Source organism: Astatotilapia calliptera, chromosome 8 (assembly GCF_964374335.1).
Source record: "Astatotilapia calliptera chromosome 8, fAstCal68.1, whole genome shotgun sequence".
In the NCBI taxonomy this organism is placed as follows: Eukaryota; Metazoa; Chordata; class Actinopteri; order Cichliformes; family Cichlidae; genus Astatotilapia; species Astatotilapia calliptera.
This window is the reverse complement of record NC_137429.1, coordinates 26,850,364-26,876,272: the sequence shown is the minus strand read 5'-3', so window position 1 is coordinate 26,876,272 and position 25,909 is coordinate 26,850,364. Positions and strand designations below refer to the sequence as shown.

Below are 25,909 nucleotides of genomic sequence, written 5' to 3'. Positions count from 1 at the left end.
CACAAGAAAGAGGGAGAATCAGAGGTTTAATAGCAAACATCTGGGCTTAAGCACAGCCTGAACATCACGGGAGCAATTAAAAAGTTGTGTAATCTCAGCTCTTAAACTAAGTAAGGCTAATTAATGGATTCTTAATTAACAGCTATTACAGTTATGCTGCCTAGGTTCATATGGCAACAACTGGGGCGCAGGTTGAGGCTTGCATGTATATAAGCTTGACACTGACGGATACCTGAAATATATAACTGTATGAACTGTGTGTGTGTGCGTGTGTGTGTGTGTGTGTGTGTATGTATGTGTTTGGTGTGTAACCTCAGGCAGCTGTGAGCGAATGTCCTCAGAGCCAAGGAAGATACTTTCCAGGTGACTCCAAGTCCGCTGAACCACAAACCAGATGGAGATGACGGAGTCGACCACAGATAGCTTGCTTTGCCATGAAGATACTTCATCCAGGAAGTGTGCGATATACTTGGATGACATAAGGTTCTGCAGCTGGACCTGGTTGTCTTCCAGCGTCTCAATCAGCTCCTCATTTGCACGGAGCAGAGGGAGCTTGGTCCTGTGGTGGGGCTCATACTGGAATTGCATACCTGCAATAAAGTCCATCAGAACATCACAAGCAGGTAAAAAAAACAATTAAAATTCACTGTTAGAAGTTAAAAATTCATGTTTCTGTACCTGTCCATGTGGAGTTGAGCTCAGACAGGACTTTCTCCATCCCCATCTCTTTAACAGCCTTGTCTACGATCCCTCTCACCTCGTCTTCAAAGCAGTGCAGGTTGAGCTGCAGCAGATCAGCCAGAGTGGTCTCCTGCTCACAGACAGCCATGTCACTGCTTATGTCACAATACCCAGAACTCAAATCTGGTGATATTAAAGTCATAGTAACAGTGAATACTAGCTAGTTTCAGAGTAACATGGACATACATATTTATCAAAAGCAGACATCCATTTTTTTATAATGAACAAGGGTTAACTGCACAAACTCTGTCACCTACAAGTAGACATGTATGTTACCTGTAAGCAAAGGTTACTTAGTTACTCACAGACTGTAATGTTGACCTCTTATCACCCACAGCCTTTTTTAGTCTCACTGACCACTAAAAATCACTTTAGACCTATTTAAAGGACTGCATCTAACTCACAGCCACAGCTCATTTAGAATCACAAATTAAATTAACATGCTTTTGGATCGGACACTGGAGTACCCGAAGGAAACACTGGGAAACCACAGTGAGAACATGGAAACTCCACACAGAAAGGCCCCATTTAAGGTTTAAAACAGGAAGCTCCGTGCTGAGTGCCGAGCCTAGCCACTGTACAACAGAGCCACGGACCAGGAACTGAGCTGCCCGCAGTTCTTTTGTCAGCAGTACCTCAAGAATAGCTGCTAGAATTTTCTTTAAAAAAAGTGAAGAAAATGTTAGTTTTGCTTCGGTAGTATTCGTTGGCTTCTTGCTGCTCGTGCTGCTCATGGAGGATTATGTCATAGTTATGATAGGTTATTCTATCTAATATTGCAGGGTCTTTATCTTTCAAAAGGGTATTGAGGTGACTGTTGCTCTAAAATCATACTATACAATTAAATCTGGATTAATTTATTAAATAAGTAATAGTATGAAAAAACAAATGAGATGGCACATTTGGTCAGTTTTTAATATGTGACAGATGACACTGACAAATGTTTATGCAAAAAAAAAAGTGTTTCATTTAAAAAAGTGCAGGGATAAAAGTGCAGGTGCAGTGGTGATGCTGCTGATGCTACTTTGTCAGAATAGATTAGCAGCTGTAGACCATCTCTGATGGTAGTCGAGCAAATCCCTGCTGTAGCCAGCTGAATGTGTATGAGAGAGGAATCTGTCAGAGCCTTACAAAGCTAGTGCTATATAAATCTATATATTAAAAAAAGATCAAAGCAGATCAGTTAGCCTCTGTGATACATTTTTGTACAGACTTAAAAGCTGTAAAAACCTATCATCTTAACTTCTGCAGCACAAACTACCCCAAAGAGGAGCTGAAAAATGAATTTGCTTATGTGTGTAAGAACCCCCTTTTGAACCTCCATTAAAATATTACCACATCTGCTTGGACCTGAATAAAAAAAATACTGCAGCTAGTGTGATAATAATGTTAAAATACTCTAAATGAAACTCCACAACATGTTGGGTTTTTTAAAAATTAGAATAAGCTGTAAACCTGGTCCATGGTGAAGCGGACTCCAGTAGCGGCCATTAACTGATGCCAATGTCTGGATCGTATGGCTGGATTCTGGAGCTCTGCCACAGCCCGGAGGGAGGTGAGGAGGTTCCTCACCCTGCTCTCCAACCCTGTGAAGGCCTCCCACGCTCTAACCTGCCACACACAAGGCCACATGTTTAGGACAGAGGAAAGCAGCTTTAAACAGCAGTTCAGGATTTATTCTGAATTGTACTTTTTTTACTTTGAGCAAGACATTGAAATCCTTAAATGCCTGATTTCACTCCATTCTTTATTGCTGCTTTATATTCCTGTGGGCCTAATGTACAAATTTACATTAACAGTATTATTATTTACTGTGTCCTTACAGTATTATGCTAAAGAAAACTCTATGGACATGGATACAACAGCACTGTAAGTATATATTCAATTGCTACGTACAACACATCTATATATTTCCTGTGGAGATCTTAAATTATCTGTAGGTGTGAATGTGAGGATGAATGTGTTGGCCAAGTTTATAATGTGTTACTGACTGATGATCGGTGCTAGAAGAACCGCAACTCCCGCTCTTTGTTAGCTGGGATAGGCTCCTGCCCCCCGCAACTGTTATTTGAATGACTGGTTAAGGAAAGAAATGAATGGATGAACACGGCATCTGCTGTGACATTACCACAGCCTGAGGATTTCTTACTACTGCATCTTCATATTAAAAGCACCCACCAATCCAAAGTCCACTTTCATTAGGAAATAGTTACAAGAAATACAATGCAAGACGACAGAATGTCTGAGGCAGTCAGAACAAGACAATGCTATTGACTGGGCCTGATACCACAGGTTATACCCAGGGGTAAGCTACACCAAGTCTGTATGGTTTACACACATATCTGTAACTCAGTCACCTAATTCATCTCAAAGTTTCTCACTTCGATCCTCAACGTGTTGGTTGGCAGCTCTGAACACCACATCCAGAACACCTTGGATTTTGTTTTTGAAAAGTGAGAGTATGATGTTCAACTTGTGCTCCAGTCACTGAGGCAGTTTGTAAGAGATTACAGGATGACCCCAGCCTCAGCAACGGGATCACTCTCAGCACCGACCAATGTGTCTGCTATTGGATCTGTGTCGTCATTCCACATATTTCACATACAACGGTCAGTTTGATCCATTGTGGCCAACTTATACATGGAAGAACTGGAAAAGAGGGCTCTGTTATCCTACCCTGGAACACCACCAAGTCATTGGTTCAAGCATATGGATTACACCCGGTGAAAATCAAATCTCAGGACATACCACGCTGGTTTGAGCAGGGAGTCAGAGCGATATGTTAGATGAAGAGCTGAACTTGTCAGTAAGGTCACCAAATGTTTCACTGCTGTTTGCAGCATCATGCTGTGTGAGGTGGAAAATTTGATCACAGTTGAGCACTGAAAAAATTCTGTTTATTAAATACAAGGCTTAAATTAGTATGTGAAGTATGCAAAGATTGTTTCCAATTCAGCATCAGTAAAATTCCCATATTGGATGTTTGAAAAAGAGATTTTGTGGATCATAAGTATTTTGACTTCACGTCTCTCCTCTCACCTCTTTATCCAAAATGCGAATCTCTTTGGAAAAACGTTTACATTCCAGTTCCATGTCCTCCACGTTGATCTCTCTCCAGGAAGTTGTCCTCCATGCTGTCATGGTGGATTCCACCATGGTGATCATGTCCCACAGCTCCTTCAAGAGAACCACCTCATGCCTTGAGAATGAAACAGAGCACAAAGTTGATTAATCTAACATGAAACAGCTCAGATACTGAATGCAAGAGAGCATCTATGTTAAATTAACGACTCTAAATTAGTTTTAAATGTATCAGTGTCTTGTGATGTTTGTTTATTTTTTTCTTATTCCATCGTTGGGCTTTACCTGCATTGTCGGAGCTGTCTGTACTCTGACACAGTGACCTCAAACAGGCTGGCAGACTCCACCAGAGAGGCCATAATTGCCTCCCGTTCCTGGATCTGCCGGTGGAATGCATCCAACATCTGGTAGGGGCTTTCACTTTCAAACCTGGACAAATGCATGAACGCACACAGGCACCCATCAAAACACACACACACAAACATTTGTACAAACTCAGTATAAATCACGCCGTGTTTAGGTAATGAAAGGCTCCAGTTTTCGCCAAACTCATCTTTTACCCTCTGCAGGATAACCAGAGGAGAGTCCCAGTGCTGTGACAGTTAACAATGACTTCCATGACATTAATGGGAAAATAATCACCAGGTTATTAAGAGACCAATTACACACATAAGTAATCTGACAATTATACATTATGACGAAGCATCTCCACCTATGAATTAATTATCATTATGTTAGGATTCAATTAGCCTTGTCAGATGTGAGAGCCTCGAGATAACGCTTCTCTATTATCTAGTCAGAAGGTTAGGAAGGTGACATTCTTAAACATTCAAAGGTCCTCCCTCAACTTCATCACCAAAGGAAAGTTAAACAGGAAATGTTCTGGAAAACTCTAATGAGATGGCACATTATACTTCAACATCCCCTTATTTAGCACTAGCAGAAGCAGACAATAGAGTAATAATTGGAAGAAATAAGCTCATCTGTCATCTTTGTGCCTTCAGTTACATTAGATTCTACATAAAATAAATAGTAGTGCACAACAGTATTTTAAGAGAATATCCACTTTTTTCTCATAAATAAATAAATCTGGGAAATTGTAACAACTCTGTAACTTGGGTTAATGCGTGAACACAAATCCTTTTCAGTATCTAACTAGCATTAGCTTGTTAGCAGGCCGCAATTAGCTGTTAAACTACCATTAGCTTGTCAGCTGACTCAACTAAGAGAACTCAGCTACTGTCATGACTGAGACATGATGAGTTTCACCCCTACCCAACAGCTATAGCTATGGCTATCAGCCCTGCCAAAAGGTCAGAACCGAAGGCCAACTCTAATTCTGCATTGCAAGGTCTGCAACTGCAGACTTCTGCTAATCACTGGCACATTTGCTGGCAAAGTGGCACTAAAACAGACACTCAAACATTCCCACAATACGCTCAGCAAGCCAAAGCAGAAAACCAGTTTGGCAAACATTCCTTTGCAGCAGCTGCCATAAGGAACCAGGAACATCAATCTCTGGTGTTAAGTTTTACAAGGGGGGCATCTCTGGTCCCAAGGAAGGCTCAAAAGGTCTGTCATGAACACACATGCTCTATCATAGACAAACATGGTGTTTTTGGAGCTTTAGTCACCCAATGCAACTCCAGTAGTCAAACATTTTGTCCAAAGAACCAGAGATTACAAGTAACCCAGAGTGTTACATTGTCCTTTTAATGTAACTTTAATGTATCTTTAGCAATATAAATATGAACACATTGACAATAATGGCAGGATAATATGTAATAAATGTAATTGTAATATTAAAATTTCAGCAAAGTTGTTATGTATCTTTTGTTTGTTTTTTAACCGATAGAGGAGATTCACAGCCGCTGCAGCGAGACAACTGAACTGACCCCAGATCCAATGGGATTCTGGATACTTTATTTGAGCTTGACTGCATTCCTGTAATACTACCCTTGATCCTATAGGGGCTTGTGTTAAAAAACTCAAGCATGGCAAAAAAAATCTGAAAGGGATGAGGAACCCAGGTTTGAAAAAACAACACTGTAACTGCAGGATTGTGTACTACTTTTCTCTCTGTATTCCACCTCCAGAAAGATATCTATGTTCAGGAAAATTACAGCGTTGCTTGCATACAGAAAAATGTCCAAGCTCTAGCGTACATAAAATTGTAACACTTTGTTTGCTGCTAAAGCAAGCTACATCAGAATACAAATATAATTTCAACGTTTTTTGGTTTTGTTTTTTGTGAAATTGCTAAGCTCAATCTTTCTCTTTCAAGTAAGTTTTAAGCATGCGAAACACTTTGACATTTCTTCATGTGTGATTAGACACATTATTTCTAATCACCATGTTATACACAGCAGAGATTCTCTACCTGAAGAGCTTGCTTTTGCGAAAGTGCTCCCTGAATGTGTGTTGCTCAACATCAAAAGCAGCACACTTTCGACGAAGACCGGACACCTCGACAGCCTGCAGTGGTGCCACCTGCTGCTTGACCAACACTGCCTGCTTTTTCACATTGTCCCACTTGTCTGGCAGCTCCTGCAGACAGACAGACAGATGCAGAGATAGATACAGAGAGGGGGAGAAAAGCGAGGAGGGCAGGATTGACAGATGATGGATTGCCAGGAGGAAGTGCATGAAACAGAGATTTAAAAAAGCAAAGAAAAAGGAAGAAAAATTGCTCTGTCTCAGTTGGAAGAAACAGACTAAACAATCTGGGCTTGAAAATAATAGGAGATGACTGAACATCGCTCCTTACCTCTAACTGTTTGTAAACCACATCGGGCAGCTCCTGCTCATACTCCTTCAGAAGAGCGATGGTTTGCTGCAGAGGCTCAAACATGGTGTCTGTAGTATTTTGTCTTTCCTTAACAGCCAGCAGGTTACCCATGACCTCCACCAGGCCATCGTAATCACCCTCCTCCACCTGCTGGCTCAACCCAGCCTGAACCACTGTGATAAACTTCTCCAAGTCTAACAGACTGGAGACAGGACAGGGGAACAGGATTTTAATGAGCCACCAGTTTCAAACATCAGCATTTCTATTTTAATTTACACTAATATCTATCTTATCTTGAGCCATAAGCTAGTAAAACAAGTCCTGTAATATTAGCCTGTCTACCTGGATTGGACACAGTTGCATTTTATCATATTTATTGAAAATGCTCATTTGGGAGCACGGTGGTGCTGTTGTTTGCACTGTTGCCTCACAGCAAGAAGGTCCTGGGTTCGACTTCACCACATGGGGCCTAGTTTTGAGGAGTTTTCATGTTCTCCTTGTGTTTGTGTGGGTTCTCTCCGGGTACTCCAGCTTCCACCCACAGTCCAGACATACAGTTAGTGGCACTGGCTATCTGTCTGTCTGTGTTAGCTATGTGAAACACTAGTCACCTGTGCAGGGTGTACCCTGCCTCTCACCCTACGGTAGCTGGGATAGTCTCCAGGCTTCCCCTGATAAGGATAAGTGGAAGAGAATGGATGGAAGCTAAAATTGTAACTTTTTTCGTTGTTTGGGTGCCATACCTGTTGGTAACAAGGTCAACGAGGTGCTGTTTGAACATGTAGCTCCACTTTTTGATTATGTTGAGCAAAGCACTCTTCATGCTACGGCCATCCACCCTCATCCACCTGTGGAACACATGCACCGGCTCCAGAGCCTGCACCTCTTCATATATCTTCTCATAACTACAGGACAAAGACAAACCGATGGCAGTTTAGCAAAAACAAGCTATTACGTTTATGCTCAACTGAAAACAAAACCTTAATCCAAATTTTAGATGAATTGCTTTAAGATATGACTTAAAAATGTCCTCAGATGAAAATTCAACATACACCACTTTCCTCTTGAGTAATGCCTACCTGTTAACCTGCTCTCTAAAGTTCCCCAGACTTGGTGGACTCTCAGAGACACTATTGTCAGGATAAATCTCCATCTCCTGGTTGGTGAGAATCTGGCCGTACAAAAGGAACTGACGCATGAACTCCTTCCTGTCTTCCACATACAGGTAGCTGTAACGCTCCAGAGAGTTGCGAAACTCGCAGCACGTTGCCATGGCCGCCTGGATCCGCTCCATGATGAGATTACGCATGTCTGCCAGGTCAGCCATGTCCTCCATGTCAGCCTGAGTGAAAAATGTCCAGATTAAATCTTAATGTGACCAGCTACATGTGATGGAGTTGCATGAAACTAGTTGTACCTGGTAGTTTGGAAAGGGGCTATGCTGGGCGAGGCGTGGCACCAGTGAAGAAATTCCAAACACATCATTGATGAGGCCTTCCACCAGCTCAAACAAACTTTCTCTAGTCCCAACCTCCAGAGAGGGAGTGAACACCATGTCAGGAACCCTCAGATCCAGCTGAGCCTCAAACAGGGGGGCAATGACAGCTCTTTGGTCTGAAGTGAAAGGAAATGCAACACACATTTTATGATTTGAATAAGTGTTAAGATGCTACTTGTGAGCACAGTTTTATAGCTCTACCTGGTGCAGAACACTGCCACTTGAGATGTTATTATAAAAGCTCCGTGTTGATCCATTTATTGGCTCCTTGTAAGGTTTTTACAGATACATTTTACACTTCCCCTGTTTGGAATTATTCCAAAACATATCACACACTTCATGACTCTGTATGTGGTCGTGCCTCCTAGCAGATTGGGCTCTCGTGGATTTTTCAGGCTGTTTTTTTCTTGCCGTTTGAGTTAATAAATACTCAACCTTTGAAAATCAGAGTTGGCCCAATCTTTTAAATCAAATAATATAAAATTAACATCATCCTTTATATGAATACTTTTACATTTTTATGGCCTCTAATTTTATAATCCAGTTGGATGTTTTTAAGGATGTTTTTACTTTTTCATTTGAATTGCTTTTGATTTATTGTTTGTGTTTTGCACTTTGTATGTTTGTGTTTCAGTTTATTATGGAATTATAAAAGAGACTGCACTGTGAACATTACCTACCATATAAAACTTCCTCCAAGGTTTAAATGTGACTTCTGTTCTTTGGTCAAATAAAAAACTGAAACCTAAATGAGAATTAACCTAACCGGCTTATTCCTTATTACCATTTATTCAAGCTTAGGTTTAAAATAAGTTTACTGTATATTAATGGAAGAAACGAACACTTGACCATCACAGTATAACACATCCATGAATGCTTATGCAAGAAGGATTGGTGTGTCTCCCAGCACAGTCTCAACAGTGTGGAGAAGATCTCAGAACATGGGCATCAACCTAGCAGCAGTGCCAGCATGTGCTTCCTTGTGCAAGGATGAACAGGAGGCGCACTGGCAGAGCCTTGCAAAACTTATAACGGGCTCCTCATTTGCACGTTTCAGACCAAAGTGTCAGAAACTGAGTCCATGATGTTGGCATGAGGGCTCAACATCCCAACGTGTGACCTGGTATTCACCAGATAACAGGAGTACTGAACTCTTCACAGATGATGTTGCGCGCCACATAACATTTGCCACAACCTCTATACACATCTGTCACGTGTACTTTGTGTACAACTATTCCTTAAGTCTACTGGTTCTAAGCAGTAAACCTATATAATCATTCAAAATGTTTCGACATTCAAAGAGCTTTGATATTTTGAAATATGCCTGCCAGCCTTTTTTGCTACTTATCCATGTCCAGGTCACAAGGGTAGCAGTCTAAGCACAGACTCTATTACGCAGCTCTATTCAGAGTCCTTCATGCTATCGCTAAGGGCCACCAGCTTCGAGGAAGCTCATTTCTGATGCTTGTGTCCGTGACCTCATTCTTTCAGTAGTAACTACTCAGAACTGATTCCAGTTTCAAGACTGGATCCAGAATGAAATGTTTAGATGTATTTAGTGTTGTGTGGTATTTTTCAGATTATAAGTCTCAGAAATCCAGAACAATAATAATACTATAACTCGTTCAAATGTTGTTGTTAAGCAACATTTGGCGGTTACATGGACATACTCAATAAACACATGCACTGCCTTTTTAGACTAAGGACATTCAACATATATTATAATATCATTTTAGTTTTGTGGTTTAGCTTTTTTCTAAAGTTCAGTTTATTTGTAATTAATTACAATATAATGAAAACAGAAAATCAGAATCAACAACTACCATTCGCTCCTGATACATGTTGATGTTCATATTTAAGTGAATGAGATTTGACACTGGGTTCTTATTAGCGTTCTAATTCAGTGCTTAATTTTATAAGGACCTAATCAAGTTGAAAGGACTGAGCCTCCTCAACTGCCCCCTCATCACTGATATTTCCATGTGAATTTGTCACTATAAGCTTTTCATTTGATCAGCTTATGATGTAAAATTTGGGATTAGCGCTGCTTTAAAACTCTCGCTCTGCTTTTCCTTTTATTTTAATGGACACTTGTGGTTCTTACATTAAACAAGACACTGCATTAAGGAAAGAACAGCTAAATTCCAGAGCTTTTAGATGCTGGACCTACTGTTATCGTAGCTACCCCTGGGTCACATCATTTATTAAAGAGTTTAAGAGTTTTTGAAGCCAAACAAGGAGAGGGAAAGGAAAAGACGAAGAAGCGGAACAAGGAGTAGAAGGTTTGGTCACAGTAGCATTCTGGCAGCAATCCATCACATATTGAACCACATCCCAGTCCATCTAAACTGGCTGACAAAACTCATGCCAGCTAACAAGTCCAGAATTATTTTATGTCCACAGCCAATAGAGGCGGACACCCAATTGACATCAAAAACCCCGAGGACGTGTTGCTAAGAAGCTGTCCAATTCAGTGCTGGCTGAAGGGTGCTGTTGGATCAGAGTACTGAGAAGCGCTGCATTTTTTTCATATTAATTTCAGGATTGCCAGCAACATTCTGGCTTTGAGACAGCAAGTAGTAACACCATCAACATGACTGAGGCACAACAAACAGTAAATAAGTACTTATTTTATGTTTTCTTCCTTATTTAGAGTATTATTTGTTCATGAAAATCATACCAGTGTTATCGAGGAAAAACCTGAGAGAGCACTCAATGCTGTTGAAGAAGCCATCTATGATCGTGTCATCAATGTACTCCACATAGGCCTTCCACTCCTCAGAGGACGGCTCAGCCTTTAACAGCGCCCGATTGCACTAAGAGACATAACAGAGTGTGACACTCATAATGAATCACCATCTTTACTGCATTTGAAAAGTCCTGCAGAAATGAAGTTCAAATCCGAAATTGCTGACTCCATTATAACTGCTTAAAATGATGAAATGTGAGTGAAACTTAAAGCCCATCTGACATTTCACATAACAATGAGCAAAGCACCTTAACTAGGAAGTGGATTTTTTCCCCCGAAGACCGAATCAGACTGTAAAATCTGTCGAGCCTCTCAGTCCTGTCCTCCAAACTGAGCAGAGCGTCTTTTTTCCCCTCCTTCCTGTCAAATATGGGGGTGGACCAGGACCTCATGCAGCTCAGAATCTCCTCTACGTTGTCTTTGGCCCTCTGGAGCCGACTTTCCAGGTCACACACCAGGTCTCGCGCCTCCTGGATATACTCCCAAACACCTGAAAGAGGTTAAAAGGTCAAATAGGTTAAAAAAAAATGTTTCAATATCATTCTTTGATGTTTTGAAATAAATTTCAAAACATCAGAAAATTTGCTGATTCCAGGATGTAGAGACACAACATAGGGATATGCAAAAATCTGGGATTTTTTCTATTTTTAAGATATTTTTAACCATGAGCTACTACATGAGATACTCACATAAGAATTAATACCAACAAAATTAGCAGTGGATTAGAGAGTCGTCTGCAACAGTAACAGACCGGCACACAGCCCTTACAAGCACATGAGAATTTTGAGATTTCACTAAAGCTCCAGTTTCAACAGCTTTTCAGCATTAAACTGGTTGGTGCTGTTTAATTAGCAGCAATTACCTGACAGCTGCATGAACCACATTTACATTATCATTAAGGTAGCAGTAATAATAAGCAGTGGGCTTCTCTACTTACATTGCTTCCTCCACAGCCCACATCTAGATATGCAGCAGAAAACTGATGGACAGGTGGATGGATGGATAAATCAAGCCTAAAGTTGAGGCTGTATTAAAATATCTGCACTAAGGCACAGGTATAATCAGCATATGATTTTCCCTGCTGATTGACAGGGAGCTCCCAGCTGTGGGTGTCTTAAAAAGGTTTGACAGAATCTAAGCTCCAAACCACACTATCATATTTTGCCAATATTTAACAAAATACACATTCAGTGTCTGTAAAAGTCTGTAAATATACTGAAAATGAAAACTGAAGTTCAAAGGTTGTATGATTTTTATGATCCTTTCATATAAATGTGGTTCATCCTTTGGTTGAACACAGATACAAAAGGTTTTCTTACAAACATGACTTTGTCCAGCTAAAACAATACAGAGTTTGATATAAAGAAAAACTTACCGATGCCCCCCAAAGAGATTTTAGCGAGCTCCACAAGAGAAAGTCTTCTTTCTAATGTCATAATGAGACTATTTTCTAATATTAACTATTTTTTTAAACTTGGAATTTCCTTACTAAAGTGCAAAATACATCTTGTTTATTCAAACTTCTGTCATAACTGTCTCATTGTCTTTACTGTATGCAGTGATCAGGCTTAGTACAACTACTCCTAATACTGCTCTGAGCCAAAGAAAATGTACAAGGATACAGAAGGAATTGTGGGCCACCACAGACAGTTACGGGTCCATATATTACCTGCTTTCACTAAAGTCTAATCTAAGAAGTACTGCACACAGCTGTCCATACTCAGCTCACGACTGAATCTCATGACTTACTACACCACACCATTGTGATTGCATTTTGTGATTTTGTGATTGTATACAGTTCTTCGATACCTTTTTCATCTAACAATCAGCCCCAAATGTATTCTGTGGCTTGATACAACAAGCCCTAGCGTGCAGTCGGAGTCATAAATAACTAACTTCAAGACACAAGAATAAGGAGTCGTGCAACAGATGACATGGTCTAAACAGCTACATGAATAGAGACAAGACAGTGAGTTCTGTAAAATACTTACACCATCCCACCTGCCAAGTACCTTAAAAACTAAGGAACTGGTGCTGCTGTAAAGGCAATTTGTGCTCACAACAATTACAGTTAAATGTAAATATTTTTCTCTTCGCAGTGGGTTAACTTAATTGAAAAACAAATCTCACTGCATGAGGTTTGAAAGTATCCTTCCTTTATTTTCAGATCCTAAGGCCTTTGATAAGTACTGTATGTATACTCATTTTCTTTTTTAATTGATTTTTGTAGTTGCACTTCTGAATTAAGTATTACCTGAATGAAACTAGAGGCTCATTTTTAAGCTGACTTCTGCATTTAAAATAAACACTAATAAGGGTAACTAAATAACTTCAGCATTTCGTAGTTTTCTCTTTGTGGCTCTGTGGTTGCAAGAACATTTTAATGAGATTTTTAAAAACTGCACAACCTCTGCATGGCACAAAAGTGCATTTGACCTGTAAATAAATGCAGAAAAAGGCTTAACTTTTAACAAAAGTAGCCCTTCCTGCTTTTCAGGACATACAGTGTAAGGTTATATATCATCACATTCTTTAACTGTACGTCCCAAAGAATATGATTAAAAAAAGGTGCTGCTGTAAAATAATGAATTCACTTCGTGTCACCAACCATTTAATGACTGTCTTTCTTATCAGAGTTTGACCTGTTAGGTCTGCTATAATTAAGCAAGTCTGACAAATCTGTATGATTAATTTATCTTATTCAGTTTATATACATGTATTCAGGGAGCTAAAAGGAAGCCATTCGCTTAGACAGAGGAAATCTCATGTGCACGCTCTGTGCCCTCAAAATGCAGAAGCCAAAAGAAGCTCATGAAAGTTTCATAAGAACGAACAGGGAGTCACATTTATAGTATCCTGGTTGTCAAAAATACTGCTATATTTCCTGAGAACTTACTGGCTTTTACCAGAATTATCAGTCAGGGAGAAACAATCACTTTTGAACTTTTAAAGAAAATATCCTTAGAGGAGCTTATTCTGTACATATGGATTTTTAAGAAGTTGTACTCAGTCATTTTAATAAGGCGGGGTTTGTTTTCTGTAAAATACAATTAAATGCCAACAGGACAGTTAGAACACATACATGCAATGCTCCAGTAGAGTAGAAAAGCACAATTTAAGGACAGTCCATTTTCCATTTATTTAAACTGGACTCTTTACTCTTTGCTGATGGTGTCTTTTTGAGCATCTATCTCAGATTATCAGACTAATATTACAGATGTGTGTAATACAAACCATTCAAGAGGCTTATGGTTCAGTTTTGGTGGTAATAATAATAATTCTGTTATTTAGCACTAAATGTGTCCTTCTTTTAGACTTCTATGGGCCAAACAGAGAATAAATCCTATTGTTGTCAGACTTGGGACAGTCACTTTATCACTTTTCAAAATGTATTCACACAGATACATTTGTCATTGAATAATCCTGCCCGGGTCAACCACACAGATGAAAAATGTAAGTCTCATGGTGTAAACATGAGTTTCGGGACCTATGCACACACACACACACACACACACACACACACACACACACACACACACACACACACACACACACACACACACACACACACACACACACACACACACACAGATATTAACATAAGGCAGATAAGTGAATGTAGTGTATGGTCTGCAGAGGAACGGTGACTTTGTCCCCAAACACTTCGAGTGCATTGGCTCGTACCATCAACAGTCCTCTCATTTGTGCTACATTCCTCAGGGAATCCCGAAGTCGAAGAAACTATCAACGAGCCTGCCTGCTCTGAGTCAGTCAAAGCTAATCAATGATTAAAAACCTCTCCTATTCTTATTTCATGCGCTTTTCAAAAAGCAAAGCCTCTCTGTTCACGTTGCGTGTCAGAGCACACGGCTCTGCTCTGGAAATGGCACAGAGGGCCATGACGGGAGGAATGAGGAAAGCATGTTTATCTCATCATCTGTCAATATTCATAGAAATGATAACTGCCTGATCACTCTGCATTGCTGTTTGTAATCATGCATCTACTGTAATACAGCAAACATTGAATCAGGGTCATATTTTTAGGACACAAAATATTTCTGTTATTTTTGCTGTTTAATATATTCAGTTTGCAGTCCTGTGACTTACAGTCAGGACTTTCAGCTTTGGTTCACGGGGTTAAAAAACATTCATCGCTGCTATTTTAATATATTTAATTGGAAAATTCAATTTCATGAGTGTGTGTGTGTGTGTGTGTGTGTGTGTGTGTGTGTGTGTGTGTGTGTGTGTGTGTGTGTGTGTGTGTGTGTGTGTGTGTTCATAAAATTAGCAGGTAGAAAGCATAGAGATGATTCAGAGCGATTCAAGCGAAACTCTTTTGCTGCAGAAGTAAAGCAATTTCATTGTCATCGGTCTGAGCTGTGGGCAAATCAAGAGCACAGATACATAAAATGCCTGGCTATGCACAGAGGCACTAATGATTAGCCAGATATACTAAACATATAGCTCTTTACAAGACAAAATACCTGCCTCCCCTATGTTCCCTGTGTCTCCATGTCTGTGTCAGGTACTTTAGGTTTACCTGTTTTATTTCTTATTTATTTATATATTTCTTATTCATTATTATTATTATTTTGGTAGTGTCCTGTCTCTTGTGTTTTGTATTTAGTTTTCCTTTTAAATTTTTTTAAAAAGCTCTGAGCACAAGATCCACAGAGTGGACCATCACCTCACTACCTGGATCCTGGACTACCTCACCGACCGACCACAGTATGTGAGGACTCAGGGCTGTGTGTCGGACAGGGTCGTCTGCAGTACGGGGGCCCCACAGGGAACGGTTCTGGCTCCGTTCCTCTTCACCATCTAAACTGCAGACTTCTCCCACAACTCCACCCAGTGCTTCCTGCAGAAGTTCTCTGATGACTCTGCAATAGTCGGCCTCATCACTGATGGGAACGACAAGGAGTACAGAGGACTGACCCAAGACTTTGTGGACTGGTGCCAGCTGAACTACCTCCAGATCAACACTAATAAAACCAAGGAGCTGGTGGTAGACTTCCGCAGGCACAAACAATCTCCACTGCAACCACTGAACATCCAGGGTATGGACATTGAGGCTGTAGACAGCTACAGGTACCTTGGTGTTCATCTGAACAACAAACTGGACTGGACTCATAATTCAGACTACAGGAAAGGACAGAGCAGGCTGTACCTGCTGTGGAGACTCAGGTCTTTTGGAGTGAAGGGCCCACTCCTGAAGACCTTCTATGACTCTGTGGTGGCCTCAGCCATCTTCTATGGTGTGGTCTGCTGGGGCGGCAACATCTCTGCCGGGGATAGGAAGAGACTGAACAGGCTGATCAGAAGCCAGCTCTGTTCTAGGATGCCCCCTGGACCCAGTGGAGGTGGTGAGTGACAGGAGGATGGTGGCTAAGCTGTCATCCCTGTTGGACAACATCTCCCACCCCATGCAGGAGACTCTGACAGCACTGAGCAGCTCCTTCAGTGGCTGCAGCAGCGCCCACGGTGTGGGATGGAGAGATTTCGCAGGTCTTTCCTCCCCGGTGCTGTCAGACTCCACAACAAAGACTTTTGCGGCTGTTCAAACACACACACAAACCCACACATGTGCAATAAGACTAAGTGCACTACTCCTTTCTGACAAAGTTGTATTTTTACTCAGTTGTATATAGAATTTCTATTCTATTTTTATCCTATTGTATATTTTATTCTATTTTATTCTACTGTATATAGTATTTTATTTTATTCTATTCTATTCTGTACAGTTGTGTACAGTATATTATTCGTATTGTATTCTAATCTTTGCTATATAACTTTTACACGTGGGACTGTGGGACTAATAAAGGTGATTTTATCTTATCTTTTTTTTTCTTCTTCTTTTTGCCTGTCCCGTTTGGCTCTTTTGCATCAGAATTGTTGTCTAAAGGCAAAGAAAGATGCCCAACGGATTTACTTTACCAAATTGACCATCCCAGCCTTGCCGTAATGGTCCATTTGATTCACCTTTTATTGTTTATTTTATTTTCACTTACTGAATATGGGACAGACTTGACTGGGGGAAAGAAGGGGAGAAAGAAAGAGGGAAAGAGAAACAGCTGAGAAGAGGGACGGGGGAGAAGGGCAAAAGACAAAAAGATTTTATCTTATCTTATCTTAGAGGCTGGGGTCTACCACACCAGATGATGACCCTGACAAAGGCCACAAGCTGAAACGCGTTGGTCAGTTAATAAAGTTGTTCCTCTTTACTTTTAAGTGTTGCTGGAGCCCCTGCGTTGTGAGTTTCTCATCGTCTCCATGCACCTCGGAAGTAGGTGAAGTTGTGCCAGAAAATATTTGCTGCAGTCTATCACACCAGGCGAGACCCCAGGTGCAGGCTGTGTAAAGATGCCCTGGAGTCAATCCAGCACATAACAGCAGGGTGCAACATGCTACCAGGCAGGGCATACATGGAACGCCATAACCAAGTGGCCAGCATAATATACAAGAACATCTCTGTCGAGTATGGCCTGGAACTCCCGAGGTCAAAATAGAACACAATCCCCCCAGGATGGTTGAGAATGATGGAGCTAAAATTCTGTGGGACTTCCAGACACTGATGGACAAACTGGTGACTGGTTAACCTCCAATATAGTGGTGGTGGACAAACAGTGGACGATGGCCACAGTGATAGATGTTGATATATCAGGAAGAAGGAGTACGAGAACCTCAAGAAATACCAAAGGCTGAGAGAGGCACTCAGGAAGATGTAGAGGGTGAAGGCAAAACTTCTTTCAAGTATGCTAAATTATCAATTTGCGAAGCCAAATATAAGCCAGATTTTAATAGACTGTTAACATGACCCCACTCTACATCTCTAAAACATTTTATCTTATAATTAATTTAAAACTTTTCATTTAAAATGAATTCAGACAGGATGATGATACACAAGTACCCAAAACAAAAACTACCTAAAAACATAACCGCTTTGGCGGTGGTGATAAATTCTTTACAGGACTTTATAAACAGAATAAAGGAAATATCACACGGCAAGAATTAATATCACTGCTTAGCAATCAAGATGTGAACACAGTGTAAATTATTAAAGTCTGTGTGCAGGCATAGTAACCAACCTGGCAACCACACTGTCAACAAAATCAAGGAAAGCACTGCTTGCCAAGAGTAACACCAGCATAACTACAAATGTATATGAAGTGAATCAAGTGACTTTGGACAGAGCTAAGCCAGACCCCCTGCTCTTCGGTTAACTCTATAAAATGCTGTGCAGTTTTTGGTTCCCCTCAGGAATCTCATTCCTCATTTACTGCCACTGTTTCCACTCTATGTTAAATACAGAGTATGTTGTTAAGATGAGGAATAAAAAACGCTTTTTAATACCTGAATTATATTAAATGTACTTGAAAACACAGTTTCTCCATCAGAAACGTACATGCTGTTTTTTTGTTTTGTTTTTGAACAAGTCAGATGGAAATATTTGACTAGCTTTGTGCTTAATTTTCAATAAATTTCCGCAGCGATCAGCCTGAGATATTATATAACACTGAGTACTGCATTGTTTCTCTTTTGTTTCGTTTGAACAAAGCTCAGTAGCAGACATCTACTTAAAAATCTGTGTTTGCAAAGATGCAAAGAGCTGTGATTGGTCAGCACCGGCTTAAATACAAAGAAATCTGCTGCTTTTCTTTAAGACATAAATAAAAACATTGCCACTTCACAGTATTTCTACACATTTGTCTTCTGGGTTAAATTAAAGTAGATAAGTAATGAAATGTCAAAATGATCCAACATGCTGTAACAATGAAAGAAGGAAGCCGTATCATTGCTGCAAAGTGTCGGTAAAAGAATGGAAAACACAGTTCAATCATAGACGTGATGTCCATTTAGTGTTGCAGTGTCATGGTCCTGGGCCATGTGGGCCCAGTATTCTTAGTTTCTTGTATTTTTGTATTTCGTACCTTATTTAGGTCATGTTTCCTGAGTTGTCCTGTTATGTTGTTCCTTATTTGACTTCCCCTTGTGACTCTTATCCCCTGTGTGCCCCTCTATGTATCTGTGAGCCCTCATCTCCCCTCCTTGTGTTTCATTCCATGTTTCCCCAGCCCACTATGCCAGTGCTCTCTCTCTCCTCCTGTTTGCACCTCTGTGTACTTCCTGTTTTACTTTGACAGTCTCCCGTCAGTGTTGTTTACTCCTGCCTTGTCTTGTTATGTTTATCTGTGTCAGCTGTGTTCCCATGTGTGGCCACTTCCCCTGATCATCCCTCTTGTGTATTTAGTCTCTGTGTTTCATGTAGTCTGTGTCGCGTCGTCTGTGTTACCACCCCCTGTGTTCCGTATCTCCAGCCATAGCTTTTCCTTAGTTTATGTCCAGTTTAGGTTTCTGTTTAACTATTACTCTTATGCTGCCCTCACTCTGTTTTGTTCCTTTCATCAGCCAGAATAAAAGGCTCGCTTTTGTTTAACTCCACTCCTGCATCCTCGCTTGTGTTCGCTCCTGGGTCCACCACACACATTTCCGCACGGTCTGCCTCCGCAGACCGTGACATGCAGGGATGTTATCAGCACTGAACTCTGTCAATCTCAATACTCACAGAACACTTAAAGAAATAAAAGTACTGGTTTTGCATAATTTCTTCAGCAAAGTGATGCCATCTCCATTGTACTGTGCTGTCAGTTGAGTACTGTCGTAACTAATGTCACTAGACTGACAGCAGCAATTGACATATTTAAATGTGTCATTTGTCCGGAGCTGTATTGGCTACTAATCAGTAAATGTGCAGACCTTGGCTGTTCCAGTTCAGACTGTCCTCTGCCTTTCTGAGCTGAGCGTCGATGTCGCTGAGCTGGCCCTGAATCAGAGGACGTTCCACATCAAGCACGGAGTGCACCACCTGCAGCCAAACAGCAGAGGAAAAAAAGAGAGAGACCTGATTTTCTGCTCCCACTAAGTGAGTACAGAAAAATCATTTAAATATCATTTCTACAAAAAGGCCAAGCACAAGCCCAGAGCGTCAACACGGCATGTCGTCCTCATTATAGTCACTATTTCTGCATTGTTCCATGCTGTCATGACTTAATTGGACTTGAACTTTTGCCTACCTGAAGCACTGGATTTCTACATTTTTAAAAATGTAATCATGTCGTTGAGGTGGCTGTAATACGTGTAGTTGAGCTTTGTGTGGCTGAATTAATTACACAACGAAACTGTATACTGTTTCATGGCGCATTACTGAAACTGCTATTTTGCCCTAATGCTTAGTTCTTATTAAAACTGTGAAGGTGTCTTTGATAAATACAGACTATGTACTCAGTAATTCAGCTAATAAATACATTTCTGAAATAATCCAGCAAAGGCCTGTGTCAGTGTTTTGTGGGATTTTTTTCCTGTGTCTTAAGGACGTGACTTTCAGATTCTGTGCATTTGCCAATTCTTTTGTCCTCCACTTGGCCATGTTTTTAAAAGACACGCTGCACACTGTGTCAAGATGTGCCAAAGTCTTTGCTAATAGCTCTTTGGGAATCACCTTGTTGGTGCAAAAACACGACTTTTCCCTGCCAGAGTTTGTTATCTTTGGCTTTTATCATAGATTCAGCTAAACCTCAGAACTGTGGCTCACGACTTTTGCACATGGTAAATAATTCTGTATATTTTTAATAGTGCTAGTCTCCAAAAAGATAAGGACATGTCTAATTGCAATGTGCATGTCACAGAGCTATTCTTCTCCATTATCTGATAGTGCTCCACCCAGGCACACTGTCCTGTCCTCATAGATTATTTTACTGTGTTAAATAATTTATATGTTAAATAATTTGAGAGGATAACTTCTCATCATATCCAGCCTTGATGGCATCATGTCAGCCTTATATTTCTATTCTATTATATATTATATATGCATTCATAATTTCTATTGTAGTTATTAACAAGTTATTGTAAATTCTATTCTTTGACATTGTGCTTGAAAATCATGTTCCTCTAGATGTTTCCTTAAGATTTCTAGCGCCTTCTTCAGTGTCACCCTCTATCATGCAGTTTCCTCTGAGTGACTTTGATGAAGGTCAAATCTGACTGGAAACTTTTGCTGGAGCATTTCTACAAAAGCAAAGCTCGTGTGGTAAACTGAGTTGAGTACCTGCTAGCAGTGATTCACGAACAAACAAACCCTGACTTGGTGCCAGGGTTTAGACCAGGGCTGTTACTGGCAACTAATATACTGAATATTTATGCTGGAGAAAATTTAAATTATGGGAGGCACTTCAGAGCTGCAAATGAGTGGCATTTTGCTCTATGCACAGCAGTCACAGACCTTATCAGACTAATCTGCAGTGTCAGGAGACAAGCAAATATACAGCTGTTAACTGTTTAAATTAAAGCAGACGCGTACTGGTTCATCAAGCTGTCGTCTCCTCGTTCCTCCCACCTTACTTGCTTACTTCCTGTCACAGAGCGAGAAGCTATACTGTTTTTTCTATTCTGCTTTCAAGGAGCTTCTTTGTTTTTTAAAGTGGTCCAATTCTCTAGGACTCCTGAAGATGCTAAAAAGCTTTCTTTGGACATGGGCTCCTCAGGCCTGGAAAATGTTCTACAGCACATGACAGGATTCATGTTCGGGGACTGCATTTCAGGTCTTGGAGCTCTTGTCAAAATTGACGGAAGTATAAGGAGGAGAAATAACTGAGCTAAGCCATATTACACAAAAACTGGACATAACCTATTAAGCCCCCAGCGGTTTTCTGATCTCCACGACTCCTCCCTTTTGCGCCCATCTTTGGGTGCGTGGGTGCTTAAAAGGTTAATAGCAATGATGAATCCAAATTTGAGGTTTTTGGTTAGTATCAGAGGTCAGGAGCGAGGTATAACAGAGAATGTAAAGCACAGTGGTCTTCAAAAATCAGAACTATTCCTAAAGAAATCACACGAAGGCTTAGAAGAGTTCAGGCTTTGTTGAAGAATAACGGTGGTCACTTTAAAGCTCATCAGAATATATTTATTTTTTTGCAGTTTTTTGACGATAAATTTCCACATCACAGTTTGAAAACTTGCAACCTAATCTGATCCAACCTTATTATATCGGTCCACAGTGAGTTCAAGGTTAGCCACATACTGCCACAGCTGCCCCCTGATGGTGTAGATCTGCACTGCAGTTTCAGGGATGGCTTCAGTCTGTCTTGCCACTAAGTACTTCACCTCTCTAAGCACAGCCGCCAGCTAGGAAGAGATTAAAAAGTACATTAGAAGCACTGAAACATATATCAAGACATTAAAATTGGTCTGATCAGATAATTTTTTTAAAATTCACGATGTTAGAAAAGATAAAATCACTTTGGCCCATAATTATAACCCATTATATCATTTCAATTAAAAACTGAAATACTGACCATACTAATGAGGAAGATGAAAATAAATTAGCTTGATATATCACCACTCTAATATATCTCATTACAAAAAGCACAAGCCCATCAGCTTTTCAAACTGTGTGGGAGCTAATGTAGACCTGTGGGTTAAAGTTGACTGTGATCAGCTGAGTGTCCGGGTCCCGTTTGATTAACGGCAGGCTGAGGTTGTACTGAGAACTCTCACCAACAGTCTCTGTCCATGTCTCAAACAAGCTGGTGGAATATCTAAAACAGCAAACAAAAAAGCAGACGCGCGATGACAATCGAGCAAAAGTTATTACAACAGAAAAACAATTTGCACTTTTACCATCAGAGTATAACATTGTTTCAAATTCCCATTACCAGGGCCAGGTTTTTAATTTAAGGCCACCGGCACAAAAATGTCTCATATCATGGAAATTAACATAAACAGCAAAACAAGAGGCTAAAAGGCATATGATTGAGCCATTCTCCCATTTCTCCATGGTTGTAAACAGAATGAGAGGCGCGAATCGCTCATCTGCATCAAGCACACAATAAGGATAAAGGGAGAGGAGTGAGGAGGGTTAGATCCAGGCGTGCGGGGAGGTAATATGAGGATAAACGCTGATTCATCTGCAAGAGGCAGGGAACAGACAATATGTCAGGGCTCTGTACAGCTATATCAATCTGTAAATAGCTACGATTATGATGAGAACTTCAGTGCGCGCTGTGTGCTCCTTATTGGATTTCAGCTGTGAGCTTCATTTCCTGATAGTGGCACCGCAGACGCAGAGGCAATCAAATGCTTTGGTCATGGTCATAAATCACACTACATTTTGTCTGTGGGGGTAATGAGTGAGGATGCCCATTCTGTTCCTGACTAGAATGTGTATAATAACGGTGGCATTCATCGGAGGCAACGGCGATGATTATTACAGCATAACAAGGGCTCTAATTTCTGATGGGAGTAAATTGAGGGCAAAGAACTGGTGTTGTTCATCATCTCATTACTGTGGTTGCAGGGACATGAAGTGAAGGAGTGATATTAAGTCTGTGAGGCATAAGGAATGGGCTTCTGCATGGGAATCTGTAAGTGTGTGTGGATTTCATTCACGTACTACCACGCATACACGTGCACACACGCATCTACACTTCCGGAGCAGTAAGGGCTGACTATTCATTCCACCTTTTCGAATGTTTCCAACCCTGCTGTGATCATTTTTTATCCTTCACCAATTCAAAGTGGAAAAACACAAATTTGAGAACAAACATGTGGCTCTTTAATGAATTTGTTCAAATAATACTTTGATAGACAAATGTTTTTCAGTGTATTTTAAGCTAACACACAAATGGGTGGAACCTTTTAGCCTGTTTTGTCTGTTGCTGTACGGTTAACCTTTACTGCACTCAGTAACTGCTGCTTACAATGCCCAACAGTAAACAGAAAGATGATCCTTTATGGTGGCCCACCTTCATATAGCAGGCTAAAGCTCCCCGATTCAAAGATACTGGAGCCATAGGCACTATCTGCAGACTATCTTTAACAAGCATGTAGCAGCAGAATTCCAATCTATGTAGTCTACATAAATACTTAGGAAGTACTAAACGCACGGAGGGGCTCTGATGAAACGATGGAAAGCGTCACTATAAAGACGGAGGTCTTCGTAGGTACAATATACCAAACCTCTGAAAAAAGATGTGAACATAATTGTTAAAGAAAATATTTTACTTCACTAAAATAAAAATAAAAACTCAACTTTTGAAAAAATAAAAATAAGTGAAATTGTTAGTTTTAGCATCTGTTAGTTTTAATGTATATTAACTTATTAACAACACAGGGTGCAGTTCACTAACATGTTAGTTGTGTTAATTTTAAAAGAAGCTAATGCTGTTTTGCTGCATAATGAAACCTTTTTGTGGCAGACACTGAGTTGTCACAGCAGTAAATTTAATTAAAAGCAAACTGAGAATCATGATGACTCAGTCCCACTGAGTTAGTATGCAAAAGAAGTCACTCTTTAATATTAATCACACTAATGCTATTGCAGCATATCCAAACGTCTGCTGTGGAAAATGTTCATGAATACAGGTTTAAAGGTCCTGTAAGCCGACACAGGTGCTTTCAATTATCCTGCATAATTAGACCTCACTTACTCACTTGCACTTACAGTACTGGGCAAAAATCTTGAGCCACCCCTCATTTCTTTACATCTAACAAGCATTCCTAACAAAATGTTAGGAAAACTGAAGGTGCAGCAATGGGTAAACATATATGGAAATACGGCACATAAGGGAGAAACTGAGTCTGTATAATTCGAACAACCTTGAAAGTTCATAATTGGTATGACTATACCCGAACTCAAGCTTTCTTGTAATTAATTTCTTGTAAAGAAAGCTTTACAAACTTTCTCGTAATTATTTAAGTAGTCTTCAGAAATAGTTTCTGGGCTTCTTGAAGGACATTCCAAAGCTCTTCTTTTGATGTTGGCTGACTTTTGCTGCCTCAGTAATGTTGAAGTTCAGGCTCTGGGGAGACCGACTTCATGTTTCATGGTGTCTTTTTCTATCTAAGTATGCTTTTACTGTATTCTCACTGTATTTGCAATCATTGTCATGCAATGAAGCCATTCCCAACCCCTGTTGAGGTTAACGTACCGCTGATTTTCAGATGGTATTGGATCAAAGTCTGATTGTTTTATTTGATTGTAGTGTGTTCACAATCCCATCAGTTTTGATAAGAACCACCCCAGCAGCTGAAATGCAGCCCCAAATCATGACAGAGTCGCCGCACTCACTGCTGAAAGTCTCCTCTGACCTCCTACTGACAAAGATTTAAAACAAAAATGTGAATTTATTACTCCATAAGAGCTGTTCCCACTGATTTTTAAACCAGTCCTTGTGTGATTTGTCTCTTCATCATGTTGTACTTTCTTATTAAGAACGGTTTCTTGACAGCCACCTTTCCACTATGACCATTTCTGATGAGGTTTTGGGAAAAGGTGGATGGATCAAATGAAGGTCAAGATTCATCTCTTAGGTCATCTTTTCTGGATTTTCCCTCCTATTTCTTGAGGACATGACTTTCCTCTATCAGATGCTGTAGGTAGCTTCTTCTTCTTTTGTCCTCCACTTTCACCATTTCACTTTCCTCAAACTTATCATTTTTTGTAGATTCAGCTAAAGAAATGGGATTTTGTGTGTTATTGTGATATTAACTGCTATTAACAAAGTGTCTAATGATTTACACTCATGCAGTCTAACAAATCCTGCAATAAATGCTCCCTTCATGAAAATTTCAATGTGTTAAACTGTTCAAGAGAAGTCTTTTGCTCAAATGTGTTATGTTAAAGTGTTAAAGTGTATCTTATCAGGTAGATAAAATAACAGGAAATTAAACAGAAATTTAGAGTAACACAATCCAATTCAACTGCATTAGCTAAGCTAACTAACCTGGCAACAGTAAAACGAGAGAAAACATGTTGATGGTTTGCAATTATTATTTTTTTTTTATCTCTGTGATGTTTCTTTGACTGGTGTAGCTCAGTTTGATTCCATCCAAACAGCATTTCCTGCCGGGTACCAGGTGGTTGTTGGGAGCCTGAAACCCTGGGACCCTGATCTCGGCTTGCAATGGGGTGTCCGTCCTCTAGGGGATCAACTGCCTGTTGCCGTGGACATGGGCGCCCCATCTAGGACCTCTCTCTGAGATGTGTGGCTTTAGG

The 25,909-nt window shown here is 40.3% G+C and overlaps 1 protein-coding gene across 1 annotated transcript in view; it reads right to left on the bottom strand.

The window, feature by feature from the left end:
* The window catches only part of dnah9 (dynein, axonemal, heavy chain 9), a 196,292-nt gene that overhangs the window by 160,250 nt on the left and 10,133 nt on the right, over positions 1–25,909 (bottom strand). The window contains 15 exon segments of the mRNA XM_080305671.1: positions 313–590; positions 679–811; positions 2,197–2,352; positions 3,781–3,940; positions 4,108–4,251; positions 6,203–6,369; positions 6,590–6,812; positions 7,354–7,515; positions 7,690–7,952; positions 8,028–8,224; positions 10,789–10,924; positions 11,106–11,347; positions 19,615–19,723; positions 21,892–22,038; positions 22,325–22,451. Of these exon segments, the coding sequence (XP_080161797.1) occupies positions 313–590; positions 679–811; positions 2,197–2,352; positions 3,781–3,940; positions 4,108–4,251; positions 6,203–6,369; positions 6,590–6,812; positions 7,354–7,515; positions 7,690–7,952; positions 8,028–8,224; positions 10,789–10,924; positions 11,106–11,347; positions 19,615–19,723; positions 21,892–22,038; positions 22,325–22,451 (2,644 nt within the window).